The sequence below is a fragment of the Candoia aspera genome, chromosome 2 (assembly GCF_035149785.1).
Source record: "Candoia aspera isolate rCanAsp1 chromosome 2, rCanAsp1.hap2, whole genome shotgun sequence".
Taxonomy (NCBI): Eukaryota; Metazoa; Chordata; class Lepidosauria; order Squamata; family Boidae; genus Candoia; species Candoia aspera.
In genome coordinates this window covers 113,520,776-113,543,640 of record NC_086154.1, presented here as the reverse complement: position 1 = coordinate 113,543,640, position 22,865 = coordinate 113,520,776, and the positions used below count along the sequence as shown (strand labels likewise).

The following is a 22,865-nucleotide window of genomic DNA, read 5'->3' as shown; positions in this document are numbered from 1 at the left end:
AACTTACCTCTTTAATGTGAAGTTGCCCAAATTTGAAATAATTTTATCTCCCAGGGAACCCCTAGTGACTTCTCACAGAACCCTAGGGCTCCACAGAATGCTGATTGAGAAACCCTAGACCAGACTGTGATGTTTTATTTCTTGTGTAGTCAGGTGGTCTATTTTGCTTTAACTCATCATCTTGCTATCATTTTTAGCTTGATATGAAACAAGACCAATTATAATGCAATAGCAACTGAACAGAAAGATACTATGGCAAACTACCCTGAAAACCCCCAAACCATCTTGTTGATAGTTACAGCGTTTGGGTGGTTGTCTTGATTTACTTCAGGCGTGTCCAACCCATGGGTTGCATGCGGCCCTGAACAGCTAGTAATGCGGCCCCAAGGATGAAGCACACAAAGAGTAAAATTAGAATTGAAATTTCTGACAAGCACCTTGAGAACTCACTGAGAATTGCAACCACTTTCATCGAACCAGACACTGATGCATTAGTTTCACAAAAACAAGGTCAAATATCCCACTAGTTTTATGTTGCCCTTTTTAAAAATTTTGTAATAAAAATATTTTTAAAATGAAGTTTTATTACTTATATACATTAACTGTATTATATATCTTATGTGTGGCCCAAGAATTCCTCTTCACTCAGTGTGGCCCAGGGAAGCCAAAAGATTGGACACCCATGATTTACTTCGACATATAGCTGACTAAACATCAACCAATTTGGTAACAAAGTAGCAAAATTTCTAGTACACTATACTTGCATTGTAATTGTGGGTTTTATACTCTTCACAAAATTCTCCACCAACATAGTTTCTGCATGTTACATGTTCTATCATAGAACATATTCTATAATCTGGTCATCCAAGGGCAGCTTTTTCAGTTTTTTTGAATATGTGCATATGCCCTATTACAAATTCCTGAAGTAGTACGCCTTTTTCATTGCCCTAGCAAAATACCTGCAGATCGATCAATAGAATTAAACACAATGGTTAAGAAATGTAAAAATCCCAGTAGTATTTCAAAACAGGAACTAGGACTCTCATATTAGTTGTTTTGTTTACAAAGGTGGGTAACTTGTGGGCTTCCAGATGTTGCTGCTATAACTCATCATTAGCTAAGCTGCTAGGAACTGTAGTTCAATAATATCCAGAGAATTACATGTTCCTCTCTGCATTATAACATAGTAGTTATCTAAGTTTCAAGTCCATAATTTCAATAGCTTTTGATATACATTAGAAGAGCTCTCATTTAGAACACTGAGCATTTCCTACTAGTGTATCTGCTCAATTAAGTATACAACGTTGCCTCAATATACAAACCTATGAACGTATTTCATATTACATGGACATTAAGTTGAAATTAAGTACAAATGGCAGTGCTACTTCTATTTTATATGGATGTATTTTGCCACTAACTCATCTATACCAACTCATCTTTCAAGCATATGAAGTTACGCTTTCTATCATTACATGCCTTAATTAGAGCTAATGTGAGGTGTTTACATCTGACCATTTTTTCCAAACATTTACTGTTACATTTATTAAGATTAATTATAGAAAATGGATTATCATGCATCACTTTTCCCCTAATAACATCTAGCAGCTACATATACTTGTTTGATTGCTGTGTAAGAGTAATTTTTGTTAAGTATCTTAAATAAACATCAGGGATCTTCCAGACTGGCTGTTGCTCCTGTATAACCTTGGCATCCCGCTATATCCACTTCTTCAAATTATTGATTCAATCTAATTTCAGCATTAGGATGTTGCAGTGTTGAAGGGACAATGCACTAATAACCAGACAAACATTAATGCTTTTTAGTCTGAACAGAGAAAGTGCTGAGGATGCTAGATGAGAGTGGTCTCTTGGGTGCCACTACTACAATGGTGAAAGGTCCCTGTGCAAGCACCAAGTCATGTCTGACCCTTTGGGGGGACGCCACTTTTGTGACAATTTCTTGGTAGACTATAGTGGGGTGGTTTGCCATTGCCTTTCCCAGTCGTCACCTTCCCCAGCAAGCTGGGTACTCATTTTACCGACCTTGTAAGGATGGAAGGCTGAGTCGACCTGAGCCAGTTACCCGAGAATCCAGCTTCCGCTGGGATCGGACTCGGGTCGTGGGGAGTTTTGACTGCAATACTGCAACCTACCACTCTACGCCACATGAGGCTCTCACTACTACAATATCCCCTTAGATATCCCACCCACCAAAGATGGTAGTTTTCACCTGACACATTAGTCTGATATTTACTCCATTCCACACCAGTTCACAAGATCTAGAAAAAGCCTTAATCCGTTATACAGTAAGTTTGAGCACAGACCATTACAAATGCCTTTAGATTTACTTGAAATAAGAATTCAATAGGGAATTACAAGTTGAAAGACTAAATCTTTACTTGGCATGTTGGTGTCACTGAATTTTCACAGCAACTATTTTACAGTAAAAATACTGAGGTGGGACCAGCACTGAACTTTGGAATCAAGTGTTAAATACAAAACGACTTTAACAAGAAATTTACTCCCTCCCCATGACCTCCAAGGTCAAACTACTTCGCCAGAGACCGTCACCTCCCTGCAAAAGTAGTCACAATGGTGGCTTTAGCACAGACCAAAAGAGGAGAGTCAGCACATAGAAGATGGTGGGATGCACAGTTTACAAACCGCTTCTGGAGCAGAGTGGAGGAGGGAGACCTGAGAGAACAGAATCCCTCCTCATGGGAAGGGCAATCAGCACCAACTATTTAGTTAGGGGCGAGCAGGCAGTCTGCTCCCCTGATTCATCTTTGCTTTTGCAGCCCCAAGGCTAGGCTCCAGCTGCAACACGAAGCAGACATTTACAGCTCTAGACACATTTCTATTTTATTACTGCCAAAGTGAAAAAGCCACCTTGGCCCAACAGGCAACCAGTAAAATTTTTCCCAAAAATAACTCAGTACAAAACAGATCTGTTTCAGAATTAAAAAAAAAAAGAAAGAAACCTTTACATGAGTTTAAAACCTATTCCAAAACATAAAAGTAAAACAAATTCCATTCTTGATATTAGTAGCCGCCGCCATACACCCTTTCCCTCCCGCTAGGGAGCATGGAATGAGATGTCTGCAGTCCTTCCCATGCACGTGATGCACTATCAGATTTAACTGGTGTCCATCTAGAAAAAAGGAAAAGACAATTACTTGGCTGCCAGCAATTAAGTAAAAAACTTAAGCAAGCAACAGGCTAGGCATGATGAGTCTCCAGTGGCAAAGACTAAACTGATATTACTGTAGGTAAAGGTAAAGGTTTCCCTTGACATTAAGTCCAGTCATGTCCAACTCTAGGGGGCGGTGCTCATCTCCGTTTCAAAGCCGAAGAGCCGGCGTTTGTCCATAGACAGTTCCATGGTCATGTGGTCGGCATGACTACACGGAATGCCGTTACCTGCCCGCCGAAGCGGTACTTATTAATCTACTCACATTTGCATGTTTTCGAACTGCTAGGTTGGCAGGAGCTGGGACTAGCAACGGGAGCTCAGCCCGTCATGCGGATTCGAACCACCGACCTTCCGATCAGCAAGCTCAGCAGCTCAGCGGTTTAACCCGCAGCGCCACCGCATCCCTAATATTACTGTATTCAGCATTAATAAACACTGTTACATACTTTGCCTTGAAATATTTCAAGGTAAGTTCAGGTCCAGGCAAGAATTTTTTTCACAATAATTTTCCATTTCAGCGCGCAGTATTTGGAGAAGCGCAATCCCCAAGTTCTAGGTATTCACCAGAGAAGTCATTAAAAAAAGATGCAGTTTTCCCCCTATATATGTATGCATAAATATCTGATCTGAACCTACTTCCATTTAAATACAGGTTTGCTGAGCATTTCATACATGCTAATTTTCAGGGATCATCATTGGAGGTAACTTATTGAAGCTACTTATTTTTAGTAGTTCATGACTTTGATTCTATACTGTATTTCACAAGTGCCATGGCCTTGCAGATAAGAATGTAAAAATTACACATTCATGCATGTGTACACGTGTGCATACACACACCAGTAAAATTCTAGTTCCAAATAATGTTTGAAGGTAGCATAAAATGCAGCAGTTTACTCAATCTGATCCAATCAGAATAGCAGTTTAAAAGGGCAAAGTATGTCTGGCCATATACATGAAAAGTGTATAGAGTTTAGAATTGCTATTACATTATAGAACTTGATTTCTTTCATAGTTCAACACATGTTCTACTGTAAGTGTTTATTTCAATGGGCCTAAACATTATCAGATCATCATACAACTAGAATCATAATTAACTTAATTAAACTTAGTGTGGTTTTCATACCTAGGAGTGTACAAGCAACTGAAAGCATATGTGCCAATCAACTATTCAACATAAACACTGCTGCAAAGTTATGTGAATTGTACAAGTACATGCCAACTCAGCCATCAGAGCAATATTCTGCCTCAACCTTCTTTACACTACCATCACTTACCCTAGCGTTATAAGCATCCAATTGTGCATCCAATTCTTCTGCAGAGAGCTGCTGTTTGGAATTCCTACCAGCACCTCTGCCTCTGCCCCTACTGCCACGACTGCCTCGTCTATTGCCACCGCCAAAGCCACCTGAGCCACCACGGCTTCTTGTCATACCTCCTCTGTTTACACTAAAATAATAATAATAATAATAATAGTAATAATAATACTGAATTAGAGGCACTTAGTTATCCACAATAGAAAATGGAAGGTACATCACAGTCTAGAGGCTAATGTAAGAGTATGCTCTACTACAGACCATGATTAACAAATCATAAAAGTGAATCAGCCTATCTAATGCATAATAAAGATAAAGCCTATCTATTTCATTGTAAACCGCCCAGAGTCCCTCTTCTGGGGGAGATGGGCGGTGGCTAAATTTGAGTAATAAATAAAAATAAATAAATAATGCCTCTTATAAATTGGAGGGCCTTCAAGTACAATTACTTTAGAAAATATGGAATTTCTCTACCCTCTATTTTAGGTACCAGAGAGATGTAATACACAGCAATAGGCCTACTTTGGTTTGACCCTTATGATCTTGATCAGCTAACAGTATGAGGGAATCTAAACTTGGAAATAGAAAGATCTTTTTGTTGAAGAGCAGGGCTGCAATATGAAATATATAAGACCATATATCAATTTTTGCTATTTGAAGAGTTGCAATGTAACTATTATTTGGGAAAAGGTACAAAGTGGCACTATCCCCATTTTAAATTCTTTCTGAAATCTATGTATGATCTGCAAACCTGAGTGTTTCTGAACCGCCCTCTACTTACAGAGGATTTAATAGACTATAAAATAATAAGTCTATAACTCTTAATTATAAACAGCTTTAGATTATGAAGTTAAACATTCAAAGATATAGAAGCAGTAAATATTTGTATATTACCAATGGTGTGGAAAATAACATCAGTTATTACATGCTCCTACAACTACAAAATGGCCAGTGCTACAGAATGGAATTTATTCTCTGCAAATATACAGTGAGCTGAAAAACTTGACCCCTTTCTATATTTGAACAAAGCATTAATATTGAGTCATGACTAGACAGTTACCCATAAACAAACCAAATTTCTAAGTAATACAGCAGAGACTCATCACTCTGTAGTAATATACAGGTGCAGCCACACACAAAGTCCTGAAAACTGTACACTACAGCATAGTCAATCTTAACTAAACAAATGAAAATCAAGGTAGGTTTCCTACCTCTGTATTGGTCTCCTCTGTGTATCTATCTGTGATGTAACCAGCTGAATGTTCATGGGACGTCCTAAGAATAACAAAAAGAATTAATGTCCACATTATCTTGAAAACAACTAAAAAAAAAAGGATGCCTAGCAGCAAAAATTGCTAATAGGGAATGGTTAGTGAAAGAGCCATGCAGAGAAGGAGAACACTCTTTCCTCAAGCACATCACATTTCTGTGCTAAATAGAGAGGAAGGGTCTCCCTCTTCTAGCAGCCATCCTGATTTCTATGCTGGGCACATGGAAGGGGAATGAAGCACTGAACACTCCTCTATCAGCTCACTACTCCCTTATATGGTGCTCCATGTACTTGCCCTAAATGTAGTTCCTTGTCATTTAAGAAGAATGCTTACATGCAAGCAGCTGGCTTATCACCCAAACCATGTCAGATCACCCCTCATCCGTGTGCAACAACCCATGTGATTAGCAAGTACATACGTACCATCCAGGGGAACGCCATTGTATTGTTTCATAGCTTTCAGAGCATCTGCTTTCCTCTCAAAATGAACATCTGCAGTACCTAGACTACGTCCAGAGCGATCATAGTGTACTGCTGCCTTCTTCAGTGTCCCAAATTCTGCAAAAAGCTCCTGAAACAGTGGAAAGGCAAGACTAATAATATATCTGAGGATGGTTAGAGGATCTTAAAGTTATGCAGAGCAGTCTAGAAATGTATCTATAAATCAGATTAAAATAGAGGATGGTATACCCCCCTGCACCATGTCATTTTGCTTTTATTATGTCTTTAAAACAGTCCTCATATTAAAGTTGCCTTTTTCCTGCTTCAATTTATATTTAGATTAAAAAATAATTCATCATCTCCCAATCAATATAAAAGTCTTCCAATAAATTAGTGAATGTTTAGCCAGCGAGGCTAGTAATTTTAAGACATTAAAAATTGTCCATGGTATTCATGTCAAACTATTTATTTACTGATTTCTTCCATTTATATCAATTTTTCTCAAAAGGAGATACAGGCAACTTATATAGAAGGTCTGTTTTGTAGATGTTTCAACTCTATGAGGATGGGCTGAGATACCGTGACTGTTGACCTCATAAAGGGACTTTGGTCAGTCTAATGTGGATTTGAACCTGAACCTTCCCATCCAATATTTTAATCACTACAATACACCAGTCTCTTAGCATTCTCTCTGTCCTATGATTTGGTCTAGAAAGGAAGCAGTAAGCACACATCCATAGTTTCTCAATGAAGAACTGTTGCTGCATTTGAATTAGATACAAGTTACATTTTATTCTTTCCAGTTTCAAGAACAAACCAACATATCTGTTCAACAATATGAACGGGCCACCCAAAATAAAGGTCCGCTTAAAAGATGAAACATTTATACCAGCTGAAATTAAACCATGAAGTTCAAATGTACATGAAAGTTGCTTTACAATAAAACAGTACTGCACAGGTATTTTATAACAAAGCAGCATTTTAAAAAAATCATATGCTATTACTTTCCAAACATGTCATATCTGTGTTGGATATTATGGCTAATCTGGCTAATCAGGCTAATGCTGGAATCAGATTCTCTGCCATTTAAATAAAAGCCTTTCAGGAAGGTCTACAGAACTGAAATTCACAAGACTAAAATGAATGTAGTATTGTTAAAAAATAAATGAGAACCATAGCAAGTGACATGGTTAATTCCATTTATATGCGATCCTGAATCCTTTATTATGAACAAACATAAAACATACCTGTATGTCTGCATCTGAAACACCAAAATCCAGATTAGAGACAAGGAGCTTTCCACCCGTTTCCACGCCAGCACCAGGACCAAAGCCACTCTCGAACAGATCGTGTTGCCATTTTTCAGGGAGTTGCTTTGGCTGTAAAGAGTGTGAGTTCCAATCAGTATAACCCAACCTCTCCAAAGACTACCCCCGGTCTTTTCTATTCAGTCAACATCATAATTTCCGTTTCTTTTCCAAATATGTGGTCTAAACTAAACCTACGTACACTCGGATAACGAACCACCCCGCAAATCCCAACCGAGAGCGTCCCTCTGTAAAGACGCCGGAGAATCAGTCCATACTGCTCCTCCGTTAAAGTTTAAAACGCCGCTATTACGTCTTGATCATGCCCATTATCCAACGTAAGGACCTCATAAGAGGGTTCTGCGGCCCACATGCTCAGTCTCCTACCCGGCAGTAAGGCGCGGGCCTGTTCCTGCCGCCTCCCCGGGACAGAGCGGCTCTGTTCCGGACGGGGCCGCCTCCACCTGCGCGTCCAGCTCCACCTCGCCCAGCTCCGCCACCTCGACCCGTAGCTCCTCTTCCCCGGCCTCGACCACCGCCGGCCCGGCCGCCTCCACCTCGCTGACTCCTGTTCAGCTTGATAATATCGTCCAAAGACATATCCATTTTGTCGCCCATGATGGCGGCTCCCTCCGGCTCCTGGGCCTACACTTCCGGCCGCGCTATACCGGGGACCGGAAACGGATAAGGCAGGGTGAAGGGACGAGGAGTGGAAAGAACGGACACATACAAGCTAGGTTTCGTGAAAGAAAGCAGAGGCTGCCTTTACTCGGCAAGGCTTTATAGGAGGTGAACGTGCAAGGAAGTGGGCGTGGTTCGAGAGGGCGGGACCTCCGATGTGGTGGTTGGGAACAGTTGAGTTTGGGCGCGAAGGTTGGTGCGGGGGGAACGGTTAAGGGCTTGGGCGGCGGTGGCTGTTTGGTGAGAGGCGGGGTGGTGGAGTGCTCTCTTAGCTGGAGGCTTAGTTTCGGGGGGAGAGAGAAATGTGGGTGGCACTCACAGGGGCCTTGAACAATTTACTCCCTAGTCACGTGTTGGCCTTATGTTTGCGAATTTACAACTTAATTGGATAAACCAGGGATGAGCATGTCGTGCGAACTCAGCTAGTGTGACGTGTTTTCACTTTACGACTCTTCTCTCAGTGAACTCAACCCGCCGGCCTTCAACCTGCTTGCAGAACTGCGTTTTCCTGTCCATCTGTTGCCTCCGTTTTTTTCCCCCCTAGTGCCGAAATAAAGTGTTATAAACAATCCAAATGTAATAGGAAGGCAGTGCCACGGAAATGTTACCCAACTTTGAATTTCCCAGAATGTTTCATCTGTCTAAATAATAGGAGAAAAAGGGAAAAATGAATTCCACCCTTCCTGTGAAGGTGTGGTTTATTTACTAAAATTATACACTGCCCATCTTACTATGGAAGTGACACTGAGCAGCTTACAAATAAAAGGTCATAAAAACTATTATAAAAATGCAAGAAATGCAATATAGTGAAAAACTGTAATCTCCATTACATTTTAGATTCCATGAATACTTATACTTTACTTTTATGTCTTTCATGTTTCATGGCTTATTGTCTTTTCTAAATGCTTAATAAAATTTTAAAGAATTTAAATAATAGCTAAAGCAACTTCATTTTCTATTCTACACAAAGAAAATGTTGGTTACTTTTCAACTAATAAATAGCATCTCCTAGTTAGATATACTCAGATGCCAATAGAATCCAACGCATAGCAATACATAAAAATAAAACTCAGTAGTTTGGGGCTTTATGGTAAAGAAGTGGTTACTGTTAGCATGTAAACAGTTACATCAGCTGTACATGTGGTTTTTTAAATCATACATATCAGTCTAGCATGAATTTTGCAAGACAGATTTCCTATTTTAATTCTTCCCCCAATATAATCATAGAAGGCATGTTGGGATCAGGTCTCACTTCTTTCTTAGCAACTTTTTAAGATATTTAAGATAGCTTTTTTTTCTCCCATATTTCTAAAAGGTTGGTCTTCCTTATAAGAGATGTTGGAGTTTTATGGAATCTAAGAATTGTCCCAGGCACTTACGCCAAGTGAGAACTTATGCCACCTTTTAATCTGTATGTATAGTGGCTAACTGTTACTAACAGTGATGGCACAGAACCTTTTAAGAACTATAAAGCTGTGTGGAGAATATTCAGTTCTGAATAACACATTTGCATACTTGAAGGAACTGTAGAAAGAGCAGCAAAAAGAAGTTGCATTTAACCTCTTATTTTTTTTCTTCCCCCTCAGATAATATTCTGACCTTAGCAATCTAGATACAATGAAGGTGAAAATCAAGAGCTGGCATGGAGTTGCCTCCTGGCTATGGGTTGCTAATGATGAGAACTGTGGCATTTGTCGAATGGCTTTTAACGGATGCTGCCCAGACTGTAAGTATTTATCTTTTTGTCCTCTGGTATTCTTCTTGAGCTGTGTATTCCTCTGACTTTGCCCTATTAACACTTGCGTTTTGCAGGTAAAGTGCCTGGAGATGATTGTCCTCTTGTGTGGGGACAGTGTTCACACTGTTTCCACATGCACTGCATACTGAAGTGGCTTAATTCTCAACAAGTTCAACAGCACTGTCCAATGTGCCGACAGGAGTGGAAGTTCAAAGAGTGACCATGGCAAGATTTATCTCCCTCTTCTCCACCAGCTTGCTTTGGAACTAATGAACTCATAAAGCTTTTTGAGATTTCATCATCTTCCATCCCCTGAATATTATACATACCTTCTGAGTTCCCAGAATTGCTAGTATCAAGGTAGAATCAAGGGAAAGAAAACTGTTATTGAATATTACTATGTTTTTTCAGTACCATTATCTTATATACAGGTGTCCCAATGTATGGTACAGTACCAGCTGAGCTTTCAAAGTCTATAAAATGTGAACAAAGTGATGGCTATGTTGGTATGAAGGCTACAAGCAAATAAAGCTCCAGTTTTAGTAGTTGACTGAAATGTAATAAGTTTAATTCGTGCAAGATATGTGTCTCAGCTGTATTAGTGACTAAGAGTATTGTTTTAAATACTGTTAAATGTATATTTTCAACTGCAACACAGAACAACTAAATCTCACTTTTCTTGTGATGTGTACTGATGCTTTATTTCAGTGTACAAATAAAAATCCTTGGTTTCTTGACCCTTTGTAGCTTTAGCCCTCAATTTTAACCTACAATATGGGAGTGACTTGTTCAGAACAGATAAAACAGTAATTCTGCTAATAAATGTGAACTTTTGATTTAAATCTTACTCAGGCTTGTGTCACCATTTTGCTGCACACTTGGCCTGCAGTACAATATGTTTGTTCTGAAAATGCTGTAATATCAGATAGTATTTATTGCCAAGTACTTGCCCACAATATAAATGAGACCACTTGTACATGGGGTGGTTCCAATAAATTATCTGATTTGTTCCTTTAATGTTCCTTGCCTGCCTCCATCCAGATTGTGATTTTTCAAGTTTGGTTATGGCCAGGAGTGCAGCTATCTATTGCCAATGTTCTTGACAGTTACACAGTGAGATGATAGCATGTGACTATGGAGAAAGAAGCCATATTCATTATCATTTTTCAATCAAACTGATAATTATTTTTTATGGCAAAAGATTCCCACACTAGCTTAGCTTTGTAGCCATGCAGCCTAGACTGACTGTTGACTGTTTTTGATGTTTCATCCTGACTTGGGTGCCCAACCATTGCTGTGTTTATCACCCCTGCCTTCTGTGTGTGAGCCTCTTTATGGTATCCAAATGAAAAAGTGATATTAACTAAATAGTACATGTAGCCATCAAGGAGAAATTCTCCATCTGCAAGAACAACTTCCATCTTTGATGATCTCCAGAGTCTTCCCTAGACTGGAGAATTCTATCTGTTTGCCACAAAGCATGACACCAGAGTCTTGTAAGACACAACAGATCACTACAATAGACGAGGGTCAAAATACGCTCTTCCTCAGGGTTCCCTACACTTCTAAACAAATCTTAATTAAAACAAACTACTCTTGTGCGTGCCCCAGTTATATTTCTAGCTGTAAGAGATAATCTCCACTTTTAGCTTAGCTGTTCTTCTGCTCTCCAAAGGAGTTACTGCTTGACTCCATATATTTCTATCAAGCTATGTTTTGCTTAATCATTGTTAAATAAGCTTTAATTGGCTTGGTTCACACAACACTACGTTTAAGGAAGATTTTTTTCTTTTCAGGGACTACAGTTTTGGGGAGGGGGGTCTAAGGGCATGCTTCCTGTTGTAGGAGAAAATTTTAAAGTGTTGGGTTAAGAGAAGAGTAAGGTGTGAAGTTTCGCTGAGGCTTAGCATTGTTATGCTATACCCTTTGATGGCTAAATATGTCCAAAAAAATCATGTTTATAAGTTGATGGTTTTGTTTACCAAATTGTGAAGACAGGATTTGCACTTTCGTGGGGTCTTGAGATACCCATCTCTGCTAAGCCACAAATTATAATGGCTGTTCACACATTTTCAGTCTTTAGGTTTGCTTTGTGGCTTTCAAAATCCTCTGCAAAATTTAGCATTACAATAGCTGAAAACTGCCAGCGTGATTTTATCTCCTTTGGAGAATGAAATACAATGTAACTTCATAAAATTCCCTTTATATAGTTTTTCATTTCTTTTCCAAATTATTTTGGGCTGGTGTTGAGGCTTTGCTTTGCTTTATAAATTATATAAAGCAAAGCAAAGCCCCAAACTAAGTCCAAACTAAGTCCATATATTCTGACTGAAAAAAGACTGGCCATCCCAGATGTGTGTAGAAAAAAACTTCCTTTAATTCAATCTTGAGGCCACCTAACTCCTCAACAACTCTGGGTGGCTTACAATTAAAAACAATATTTTACAGCCAATAGGCTGGGGAAAAAGTTACAAATATAGTCTAAACTTCACATTAAATAAAACAATTTAACAGATAAAATATTTAATAAATATTACATGATACACTTAAAAGCCCAACTCATTGATTTGTTACTAAAAACCTTGTTTTTATAGCCATAGTTAAAATCTGGCTGTTGCTGCTGTGATCACAGGATTTTCATCTGCAAGTAAAATTTTTACATACTCAGAAGTATCCCTTCCTGGTTTAGATTTTAAAACAGGCCAGATAACTTCCTGCCAAAGACTCTTATAAAATTCACAATACAATAAAATATGATCCACTGTTTCAGGATCAGTATCATTACAGGGACAAAGTCTTTGAGAGATGGGAATTTTTTGAAATCTACCATATAGCATATTTGATGGCAATACATTTAATGGCTTTTGAGAAAGATATTCTGTATTAACTTAAGTATAAATATAAGCTATCCAAATATTTAGGGAGTTGAATCTGTAGTTAATGCCAAAAGTTACAGGTGAACACAATACTTGGGCTTTGGCCATTAATTCCTGTACTGAATTATCCCATCATCTTTGTTTGATACAATGAAATGCTGATGACACACCCCTGGAAAATAAATAATCAGGATCAATGCCAATCTGACTTATCTTTTGAGTCATGTGTTTAAACCACATATCTACAAAAGATCTATTTGGAATTTCCTGAAGCAATCCTTCCTTGTTTTTACAAACATATACTGTATTTGGCAACCGAAACTTAATAGTGCTTAACCAGGCCTTTGTTTTCAAAGGGCATTGCCCAGTTTGCAAGAAGGTAACAGAATTTGGAACATAGCTTGGTACACTTAAAAGAGATCTTTAAAATTTTGCCTGCAATTGTGCTATGTTAATATTAGCAAATATGATCCAGATGGGAGCTCCATATAGAATTTATGATGCAATTTTGGCATTGAAAGCTGTTATTGCTATGGGAACAAATCTTCCTCCTTTTGAGTAAAAATATCAAAGCAAGGCTGTCATAGTGGATTTCCCTTTCAGAAGTATTGCCATACAATGATGTTGCCAGGTCAGAGCATGGTTAAATAAAATGCCCAGAAAATTAAAATTTTCTACTTGTGTTATTGTATGATCTTGAATTTTCCAGATACACTTTTTAATTTTTTTTTCAAAAACCAAAATTTTAGTTTCATCATAGTTAATTTGTAATTGATTTTCTTGGCAATACTTAACTAGTGCTCTAAGTAAGTGTTTCAGGCCCACTCTAGTACGTGAAAGAAGAACAGCGACATCTGCATATAACAAAGCACAAATTTTCCTTTTGGGTAATGATGGGCAATGGCTCACGACCTGAAGTAACCTTGTCTCACTGCCTTCTTCATTGTGTTGGCAGATGCTGGGAAAGCCTTTAGCCCAGGAGAGGTCAAAAAAGTCACACACCAAGCATTTCTATAAAAATAATTTATTTACAGAAAACAAAAACAAAAGCAAAACATTTAAAGGACTTAGCTCCCTTTGGAGCAAGCCTTGCTTGCCTACATTGCCGGCAGAGAAAAAAAAAGAGGAAGTGAGAACAAGTCCGAGCAGGTTTCCTCCCCCCCCAGGTGATTTGCATGAAGCACGTGAGAGGAGACAATCTAATACAACCTTTTAACCCGGCCAAAATGATTAGGCACATATAGCAGTCTTAATCTGTTAGTAAGAAAACCTCAACACATTGTAATATTGTCTGTAAGTGAGCCTTTTCTGTTGTATCTAACCTGCATTATACTATCTTGATACAGTGCCTGTATTAAGTATGTAAGACTCCTGTCAGGAACCAAATTTTCTAATTTAGCCCAAAGTTTGATTCTCTTAACAGAGTCAAAAGCAGCTTTAAAATCTACAGAAGCAGCAAAGAGTTTACCTTTCAGGTAAATGGATTATTATCTTGCCAAATAGGCTAATAGGAAACATCAATTGTTGACCTACCTTTTCTAAAAGCAGATTGAGCATTTGTTAAAACAGAATGCTCAAGGTAAGAAGTTAATTTTTCATTTAAATGTCTTACATAAAGTTTTCCCAGGACTGATAGCAAACTGATGGGCCTATAATTGGCAGGGTTTTCTGTATCTCCCTTCTTACACAGGGGGATTACTATAGCCCTGTTCCAGCCTGAGGGGATTAAACCAGACCTATCTGTTGCAGTGAATAGGGCTGCTAGATTTTGTTTTGAGGAGCTCAATGGGTATCTTATCCTAGCCAGGAGTCTTGCCAGATTTTACTTTTGATATAAGGTCAGTAATCTCTTCCTCTAGCACTGTGGAAGGGTAAATAACTTTGATCTAATGTTATTTGCTACATTTCTGACAGGTTACTCCTGCTCCATATACACTGATCAAAAATATTTTTCCCAGGTTTTGGATGGTATATAACAATATGGAAGAGAGGGAACAGTGAAAGCCCTGGAAATTAATTTCCAAAAGGTTTTGGAGTCTTTATACAGAGAAGCATTTATTAATAATGACCAAGAATCTCTGCATTCTGTTTCTTCTGATGTAATAGTATTTTATAATTTTTCTTCAACTCATAATATATTAAAGGGGGCTGCTGTAAATTAGACTTTCTGTATGCTAAATATAGAGCTCTTAATTTTTTCTTAGCTGTAACGCAGTCTGCATCAAACCAACTAGGAGTGCTACTCAGTCGAGTATTTCTTTGATTTGATGTAGTGGATGCTCCAGATACTAGAGTTATACTGATTAGGTTTGTTAGAATATTAAAAAAAATCATTTTTTCTGTAGAACTCCCATCTTTTATTATACATGATCTAAAATCTAAAGCTTGAGTAGAATTTAAAACAGTAACTAAATAATTGTTTAGATGTTCTTCCCAAGAAATCCTGCAGTATAAATTGCCTTCCTGAAGAACCTCCAGGGAATAATATTGGGTTAGACAAATATCTTTATCATTAGTTAACAAACTTAAAACTATAGATTGATGATCACTATCTGATCTGAAACCAACATTAAATAATCTGACCAAGGGAAATAAATTGGTTGATGTTAAAGAATAATCTATCATGCTTGCTCCCCACCCACAAGTAAATGTGAATTCTCCAGGATAATCATGTGTTATTGAACCATTTAAGTTTATTGAATTTAACTTATTACAGAGGCTGGCTAAACAAGATGCCACACAGTTAATGTTCTGATCTTTAGACTGTCTGTCATACAATCCACTTTCCCAAGATTTAACAGATAAACAAGGAAACTTTAACAGATAAATAATAAGCATTGAAATAAGGCTACCAATGCTTCATTATTAGGGCCAATTCTGGCATTTAAATCACCGAGAATCACAAAATGTGTATGGGGAAATTTTAAAAGCAAATTGTATATATATTGTTCCAATTCTGTCCAAATAAGTTTAGTTCAGAATTGTGTTTTAGCTGGTGGAAGATAAGTATTTATGATTATTAAATCAAAATGTTTTAATTTTAATTGTATTGTAATAGCATATTGTTCATAATGCCTTACTAAGGTTGTCTCTGCCTTTAAAGCACTTGAGACAAGGATTGCTAAGCCTGCATTGTTATGCCCTTTCTTGGAAGTTCTAGAAGCCTTTACAATAAATGGAGTAAAGCCCTGAAGATAAAGATAATTGTGCTCCCAAGTTTCCTGTAATAGAATAATATCAAAATTGCTTAAATATTGAGTAAAAGGAATATCATTACATTTGTTGAACCAACCAGCAATATTCCAGGAAATTGTCAGAGTGGAGTGCTTAATTACAATTAAAAGAACATACTTAAAAAGGAGTATCTGGAGGTCTTCAGGACAGCCTATTCCCATTGGTTTCTGCCCATCCAATAAATCTGGAAGAGTGATTTTTTCAGATTCCTTCTGTAAGAGAATGTCATCTGCAGGGATCCCAGAGAAGGACCTTCTCAGGTAGTCCTCTATTTTGGAGTAGCAACACACACACAATGGTTAGCTCCTTCCCTGTTAGCATCCCAGGAACCCTTAAAACCTGGCTGTTCCAAAAGGCTACTGGGTCTTTTGATTTCCTTACGATGTTGATGTTTTGGAGCACTTGGTTGGTTTGTGCACTATGGTGATGGTGTGTGGTTGTAATGTTGGTAGTTTCTGAGATGTTTCTGATGTATGGCAGTGTAGAACAACAGCATACAACAGTGTTCTTCTTGGTAGCCCAAAAAGAAAAAACAGGAATTATCTATAACATATAGTGTAAGGACTGTAGCAGCCACTACATAGGACAGACTGGCAGAAGACTAGCAGAGCGCATCCATGAACACCAACTAGCAGTCAGAAGACATGATAGCAGTCAGAAGACACAATAATCTCACAACACATGGACAGACTCAACCACAGTTTCAACTGGGAAACTGAGCATCCTAAACCAAGCCAAATCCAAAAATGCCAGAGAATTCCTGGAAGCCTGACACTCAGACAAAGCAGCCATCAACAGACACATAGAGGTAAACAACATTTACATACCATTCAGAAGAGACAATAGAAAAGCCAAAAGACCAGCACACCTCCTCGCCAGCAATCACCACACAGATATTTGTTGTTTGCCGCTTGGTTGATTAAGTTAATAGTTCTTTGATTAACTTATAATGTACTATTTGATTGTTCATCTGGTGTTAATACTGGTGCTAATCTTTGCATATCAAGCTATGAAAACGATAACACTGCCATACATCAGAAACATCTCAGAAACTACCAACAGACTGCTACAACCACACGGCATCACTGTAGCACACAAACGAACCAAAACCCTTCAGAACCCTTCACCTTAAGTAACCCAAAAGACCTGGTAGCCCAAGAAGAAAAAACAGGAGTCATCTACAACATACAGTGTAAGGACTGTAGCAGCCACTATGTAGGGCAGGCAAGCAGAAGACTAGCAGAGCACATCCACGAACACCAATTAGCAGTCAGAAGACACGATGAAAACTCCTTCATCTCACAACACATGGACAGACTCAACCATAGTTTCAACTGGGAAACTGAGCATGTTGTTGTTGTTGTTTAATCGTTTAGTCGCTTCCGACTCTTCGTGACTTCATGGACCAGCCCATGCCAGAGCTTCCTGTTGGTCGTCAACACCGCCAGCTCCCCCAGGGACAAGTCCGTCACCTCTAGAATATCATCCATCCACCTTGCCCTTGGTCGGCCCCTCTTCCTTTTGCCCTCCACTCTCCCTAGCATCAGCATCTTCTCCAGGGTGTCCTGTCTTCTCCTTATGTGGCCAAAGTATTTCAGTCTTGCCTTTAATACCATTCCCTCAAGTGAGCAGTCTGGCTTTATTTCCTGGAGGATGGACTGGTTTGATCTTCATGCAGTCCAAGGCACTCTCAGAATTTTCCTCCAACACCACAGTTCAAAAGCATCTATCTTCCTTCGCTCACCCTTCCTTATGGTCCAGCTCTCACAGCCATATGTTACTACGGGGAACACCATTGCTTTAACTATGCGGACCTTTGTTGTCAGTGTGATGTCTCTGCTCTTAACTATTTTATCGAGATTTGTCATTGCTCTTCTCCCAAGGATTAAGCGTCTTCTGATTTCCTGACTGCAGTCAGCATCTGCAGTAATCTTAAACCAAGCCAAATCCAAAAACACTAGAGAATTCCTGGAAGCTTGGCACTCAGACAAGTCAGCCATCAACAGGCACTGTAGAGGTAAACAACATTTACATACCATTCAAAAGAGACAATAGAAAAGCTAAAAAGGAAACAAAAAGACCATTGCCTTGCCAGCAATCAACACCCAGATAAACAAAGATTAACACCAGGATTAACACCAGAGGAACAATCAAGTAGTATACAATACCCTAATCATGGAACTACCAAGGAGAGATGACACCCCCAACACAAGCAAGGCAAGCCACTGTCTATAAACAGAGAGCAAGGCCCACTCCATTTTCACACTGAAGATGTTGCCTAGTCTGGCAATGAAATGTCTGCAAGAAAACAAGGCTCAGAGAGCACCAAGGACTCCACAGTTCAAACCTGAGCTACAGACATTCTCTTTGATAGGCACCCAATTATATGTATGTATATGTGTGTGTGTATATGTATGTATGTCTGCTATTTTTTTCAGAAAATAAATGAATTACATACTCCTGTATGAGATATTGTTCCAGGTAAGTTTCCTCATGATAGGAATTACAGCCCAGCATATCTGAAGGGCTTGAATTTCTGGTTTAGACCATAACATCATAAAAGTACCCATACTGTATACTATACCGTTGATACATGTGTTATTACATTCAAAGTAAACTGGATTAGGAATCTTTTAGATGATCCAGATACCATAAGAGGGCCGCAGCAAACACTATTTTATAGTGCATGTATGGCAACAAAAAAATCAGGAATCTGATTTCCCAATTAAATTTTTTTTTTAAGAAGGCATAAATGTTCATGTGCTGAAATGAAGTGAGCTGCAGCGGATGGAAGATTATGCCTTTTAATAAAATTTGTAGAGAAGTTGCTACCAGGACTTCTGATTTATATTCTTCGTAATTGATCAGCGTTTTACTATAGCTGTGAAGCCATCTACTTTAAAAAAAAAAAAACCTTTTTTCTGCTCAAATTGAAAGATAACACCATTCTCACCACCCAGTTTTAGCAAGGAACAATTGCCCAGCCCAGACTCAGGGGATTACAGTATAATAGGCAGCAGATAATTGTAGATATGGCAGATAAATACAATGCTGGAAGGGGCTTGACAGCAGCCCAGTTAGCCCCTCCTAACTACAAAACCTCTTGTAAACATATCTGAAGATTTTAAAAGTGTGAATTTCTTACACGTGGGAATATGAGAAATAAATAAAACGCACACATACCAACCCAGACCACTGAGCTTCTCTGTAGATTAATGTCCCAAAGTCAGATTGCAATGCTGCTAAAGCTGTATTAGGGAAGGGTGTGACAGCAATATTGACTGTATTCCGACGACCAGCTGAGCCACAAACTAGTCAGCTACAGCTTTTCTTGATATGTTTCCGTGTGTCTGCAAGTCAAGGGGTTCAGTTAGCCACGGGTGTTTGCTGCGATTTCAGTCACTGAGGGGGCTCCCTCGCGCTTCTTCCCCCCACGAGGGAACCTTAACCTTGTCCGACGGAGGAGCGAGCCGAGCGCGTCGTTGCTTGAGTCTGTTTCTCCCGGGCGAGGAGAAGGCGGGCGTGTGGAGTCCCACAACGCGTTGAGCTTCAACTGGCGAGACAAGTCCCAATAGGGAAGCCCAACTTGGAGCCGAACCCCTGCTCGGGACTGAAGAAGCCTCCCGCGCTCCCCGGTGAAGAGACCGCCGGGTCACGTGCGTGGCGCGCGTCTCCCCCGCCCGCTCCGGGGGCTCCGAGCCAGCCGGCTGTCCCCGCTCCTGCCTCCCTGGTCTTATAAAAGGCGCTACCGATGGCGACTACCAGTCCAGCTGCTGCCAGCTTCTCGCAACATGCGCGGACCGCCCACCCTGGCGCTGCTCTGCCTCGCGCTGCTGCTCAGCCCGCCCGCCGAGGCGTGGTACAAGCAGACGGCCGGCCCCAGCTACTACTCAGTGGGCAGAGCGTCTGGGCTTCTCTCCGGCATCCGCCGTTCGCCTTACATGCGCCGCTCCGACGACAACAGCGTCGCTGACAGTAGTGCCGAGGGCGGCCCCGCAGCCTCCTCTCTCGCGCTGTCCGAGTCGCGGCAGAGCCCCGGCGGGCTGCGCAACATGGTAAGAAGTTGCAGGGCTACAAGAACGGGATGGAAAGTTCCTCGTGGAAGAAGGGAGAGGCGGGAGGATGCTCAGGGGCGCCCGACGGTGAGGAGAGGACCGTCGAGTTGGATCTTGTCTCGCGCAGTGAATCTTCTAGTGCACTTATCGTATTGGGTATTGCATTAGTTATAATAAACGTGCTTCATGCGTCGTATTTTTTGTTAACTGTGCTATGTTAGCCCTGTATTGCATTTTATTATATTGTAATAAATTACTATAGTCGGTCCATTTCTTATTCTCCGAGAGCCATCCAAAAATGGAAACAGCATAGGAAATCAATACCAATGGAAATTATGCATAAGAAAAATGTAGCAAGCATATGTACTATTATTCATATTGCACCACAATGCAATGTGTATTCTCCAGAAGTAAATTCAGTTCAGTGGGGCTTACATTCAGCCGAAGTGCCTCTCAGAGCATCAGTAGAATTGCTAAAAGCCCAGGGAGACCTTCAGCCCCATCTTACACAAGCTGATTCCCTCCCCAAGAAGCTTATTACACAAGAGGCCCATAGGGCATACTCCCAAGTAAGTACATTGGGAGGCTCAGGCAGGTACCTGCCCTGATGCACTTATCTTTCATTTCTGTCTCTTTTGTCTTTTCTTCAGGCTGTGTGTGTGAAGGAGGTGGCTCCAGAGCTGCAAAGCTGCCAGCTACTGCCTGGTGTGCCGAGCATCATTCAGTGCAAGGCGGATGTCACCGTCTCTTTGGACCCCACTGACTGTACTAGTCCATGATCCTTGAGCAGGTGGCCTTCCCTATAACTTTTATGGAGGCACCTGGAGGGGGGGGACAGGCAGGCAAGAGATGGATTTACTCTGTGTCAAAAGTGGTTGGATTTGGGGTTGGGTAAGGAACGTTATTTTATTTTTTCTGCATCTGTTAATAAATGTGCTTTAAAAGGCTCCAGTGCTGATCCATGTCTTTAAAAAAAAAAAAAACTCAACACAACAGCTCCAGGAACCCAGAGCATCTGCAGGTAGAGTGGGTCTCAGAAAACAGAGAGGAGTTAAAGTTCACTTTGAGGCTAAAATCCTTATGCACATTTGCCCAATTGCAGTCTGTGGAGCTCACTTCTTAGCAAACAAATTCACAATGGTCCAGCTGTAGGGCACCATGCTGTATTCTACTGGCAATCCCCCCTCCCCTGCCACACACACATACACACACTTGCATGCAGGCAATGGTATAATCAGAGTTTTTCCCCTAGTTTGTTTACCCACTCCTTCATTCTTTGAAAGATGGAGAACTGTTTGATGGAATTTGACCAGAGCAGAAACCCTTTCCCCTCCCTCTAAATAAGCCTGTGAAATTTAAGAACAAGCCCAGTAACTCCTTGCACGGATGCAGATGTATCCTTGATTTTAAAGGAAGCACTTCCTTCTGTGAAACACTTATTTCCAGATATTTTCCATTGGCTTCAGTAGCCTGATGTGGGAACCCAGTCTACGTTAGTAGTGCCCACAAACCGGCAGCCGTTCTCCAGGCTCTCTGACAGGGAGGGGCCTTTTCCACAGTACTTGTGAGCTGATTCTTTTTTGTGACAGAAGCAAATCAAATGGGGCAGCCTGCAGGCAAAATAACTATTCTGCAATGAGCTTTGATTCCCCTTCTTGCTCTCCTAACTGGAGAAGGGGATGGGGTTCACCATCTCTATCCCACTGGCACCATGGCGTCTGCCTTCTCTTTGGGAGCACAATGACTGAGCTGATTGCTAAAAGCTCTGAAAATAATGCCTTATATCAACTATGAAGATTTTCTGGACTACTAGAGCGATCCCTTTGACTTCACAGCTCTTTCCTAATACAGGAAGCTTACCATGGGCAAAACTTGCTACTTTTTGACACTGTTATGATGTTATAGTGCAAACCTGGGGGACTAGAGTACATCACAAAAAGAGGGGTGTTGAATTTTCTCACTGTTTCACTGGTTCAATTGGTTCCAAAGGTTCTCCCAGAATGTGAAGGCACTTTAGGCTGAAATCTTGGGCATACAGTATATTAATTTAGGAGTAAGCCTTACTAGAAAGAACACAGTGAAATATACTTCCTAGATAAACAAAACTTAGCACAGTACTGTACAAACGTAGTGTAAAATGTATTTACACAGTAGTACATTTAACTGAAAATTACAATTGATTGATTGATGATATACCATCAAGCTGGTATTGACTCTTAGCAATCATATAGATTTTCTCCATGGCAATCTGTCCCTAACCTGGTCTTTCAGGTCTTCCAATGGTGCACTCGTCATTACTGTAACTGAGTCCATCTACATTGCTGCTGGTTGTCTTCTTCTCTTTCCTTCCATCTTTCCCAACATTAGAGTCTTCTCTAGAGTCTTCGCATGGAAAATTATAATAGTAATGATCCTGGATAGACTGTAACCTTTATTACTGTTTGTCGGTACGTTGATTCAGAAATAGGAACTGAATCTTTTATAGCATTTGGTCTTTTAAGGATTTGGTTCCTCAGAAAGGTTTCAGTCAGAGGATATAGACCTTTTATACTAGGAATGCCTGGTGCCACACTGTTTCATAGCATAATGGGAAAACACTACTGCTGTTAAAAAGAATTTTCCACATTCTCATGATGGAAAAAGCTGATTATTCAAAGAAATAAACGCAAAGTTAAAAATAAATTGAAGAATACATCCTGTTTTCATCCTACCATTCTGAAGTGAAAGAAAACTGCTCATATCTCCCCTCTGCACGAC

General features: G+C 40.0%; 3 protein-coding genes across 6 annotated transcripts; 2 read left to right on the top strand and 1 right to left on the bottom strand.

The window, feature by feature from the left end:
• Nucleotides 1-2,372: 2,372 nt before the first annotated feature.
• Nucleotides 2,373-8,259, bottom strand: ALYREF (Aly/REF export factor). Its single transcript, XM_063293288.1, has 6 exons — nucleotides 7,912-8,259; nucleotides 7,465-7,596; nucleotides 6,200-6,347; nucleotides 5,718-5,781; nucleotides 4,468-4,639; nucleotides 2,373-3,151 (listed from the first exon to the last, which is right to left on the bottom strand). The coding sequence occupies exons 1-6, from the start codon at nucleotides 8,140-8,142 to the stop codon at nucleotides 3,137-3,139; spliced, it is 762 nt and encodes a 253-aa protein (XP_063149358.1). The 5' UTR covers nucleotides 8,143-8,259; the 3' UTR covers nucleotides 2,373-3,136.
• Nucleotides 8,260-8,270: 11 nt separating this feature from the next.
• On the top strand, nucleotides 8,271-10,680 carry ANAPC11 (anaphase promoting complex subunit 11). Of its 4 annotated transcripts, none has more exons than XM_063293290.1 (3): nucleotides 8,271-8,378; nucleotides 9,792-9,931; nucleotides 10,018-10,680. In XM_063293290.1, the coding sequence occupies exons 2-3, from the start codon at nucleotides 9,823-9,825 to the stop codon at nucleotides 10,161-10,163; spliced, it is 255 nt and encodes an 84-aa protein (XP_063149360.1). In that variant the 5' UTR covers nucleotides 8,271-8,378; nucleotides 9,792-9,822; the 3' UTR covers nucleotides 10,164-10,680. The 4 variants fall into 4 exon arrangements, with proteins under 4 accessions (XP_063149360.1, XP_063149359.1, XP_063149362.1 ...); XM_063293289.1 differs by having other exon boundaries at nucleotides 8,276-8,397; XM_063293292.1 differs by having other exon boundaries at nucleotides 8,326-8,365.
• Nucleotides 10,681-19,728: 9,048 nt separating this feature from the next.
• On the top strand, nucleotides 19,729-21,055 carry NPB (neuropeptide B). Its single transcript, XM_063296529.1, has 2 exons — nucleotides 19,729-20,108; nucleotides 20,759-21,055. The coding sequence occupies exons 1-2, from the start codon at nucleotides 19,845-19,847 to the stop codon at nucleotides 20,885-20,887; spliced, it is 393 nt and encodes a 130-aa protein (XP_063152599.1). The 5' UTR covers nucleotides 19,729-19,844; the 3' UTR covers nucleotides 20,888-21,055.
• Nucleotides 21,056-22,865: the final 1,810 nt, after the last annotated feature.

Excerpts from the sequence above, each read along its gene's own strand:
- ANAPC11 (XM_063293290.1), top strand. The coding sequence starts at position 9,823 with ATGAAGGTGAAAATCAAGAGCTGGCATGGAGTTGCCTCCTGGCTATGG. Across the intron at positions 9,932-10,017 it reads TAACGGATGCTGCCCAGACT|GTAAAGTGCCTGGAGATGAT; the intron begins GTAAGTATTTAT and ends TGCGTTTTGCAG.
- ALYREF (XM_063293288.1), bottom strand. The coding sequence starts at position 8,142 with ATGGGCGACAAAATGGATATGTCTTTGGACGATATTATCAAGCTGAAC. Across the intron at positions 7,597-7,911 it reads GGCCCGCGCCTTACTGCCGG|CCAAAGCAACTCCCTGAAAA; the intron begins GTAGGAGACTGA and ends CACTCTTTACAG. Across the intron at positions 6,348-7,464 it reads TTTCAGATGCAGACATACAG|GAGCTTTTTGCAGAATTTGG; the intron begins GTATGTTTTATG and ends CCACTGTTTCAG.
- NPB (XM_063296529.1), top strand. The coding sequence starts at position 19,845 with ATGCGCGGACCGCCCACCCTGGCGCTGCTCTGCCTCGCGCTGCTGCTC. Across the intron at positions 20,109-20,758 it reads CCGGCGGGCTGCGCAACATG|GCTGTGTGTGTGAAGGAGGT; the intron begins GTAAGAAGTTGC and ends TCTTTTCTTCAG.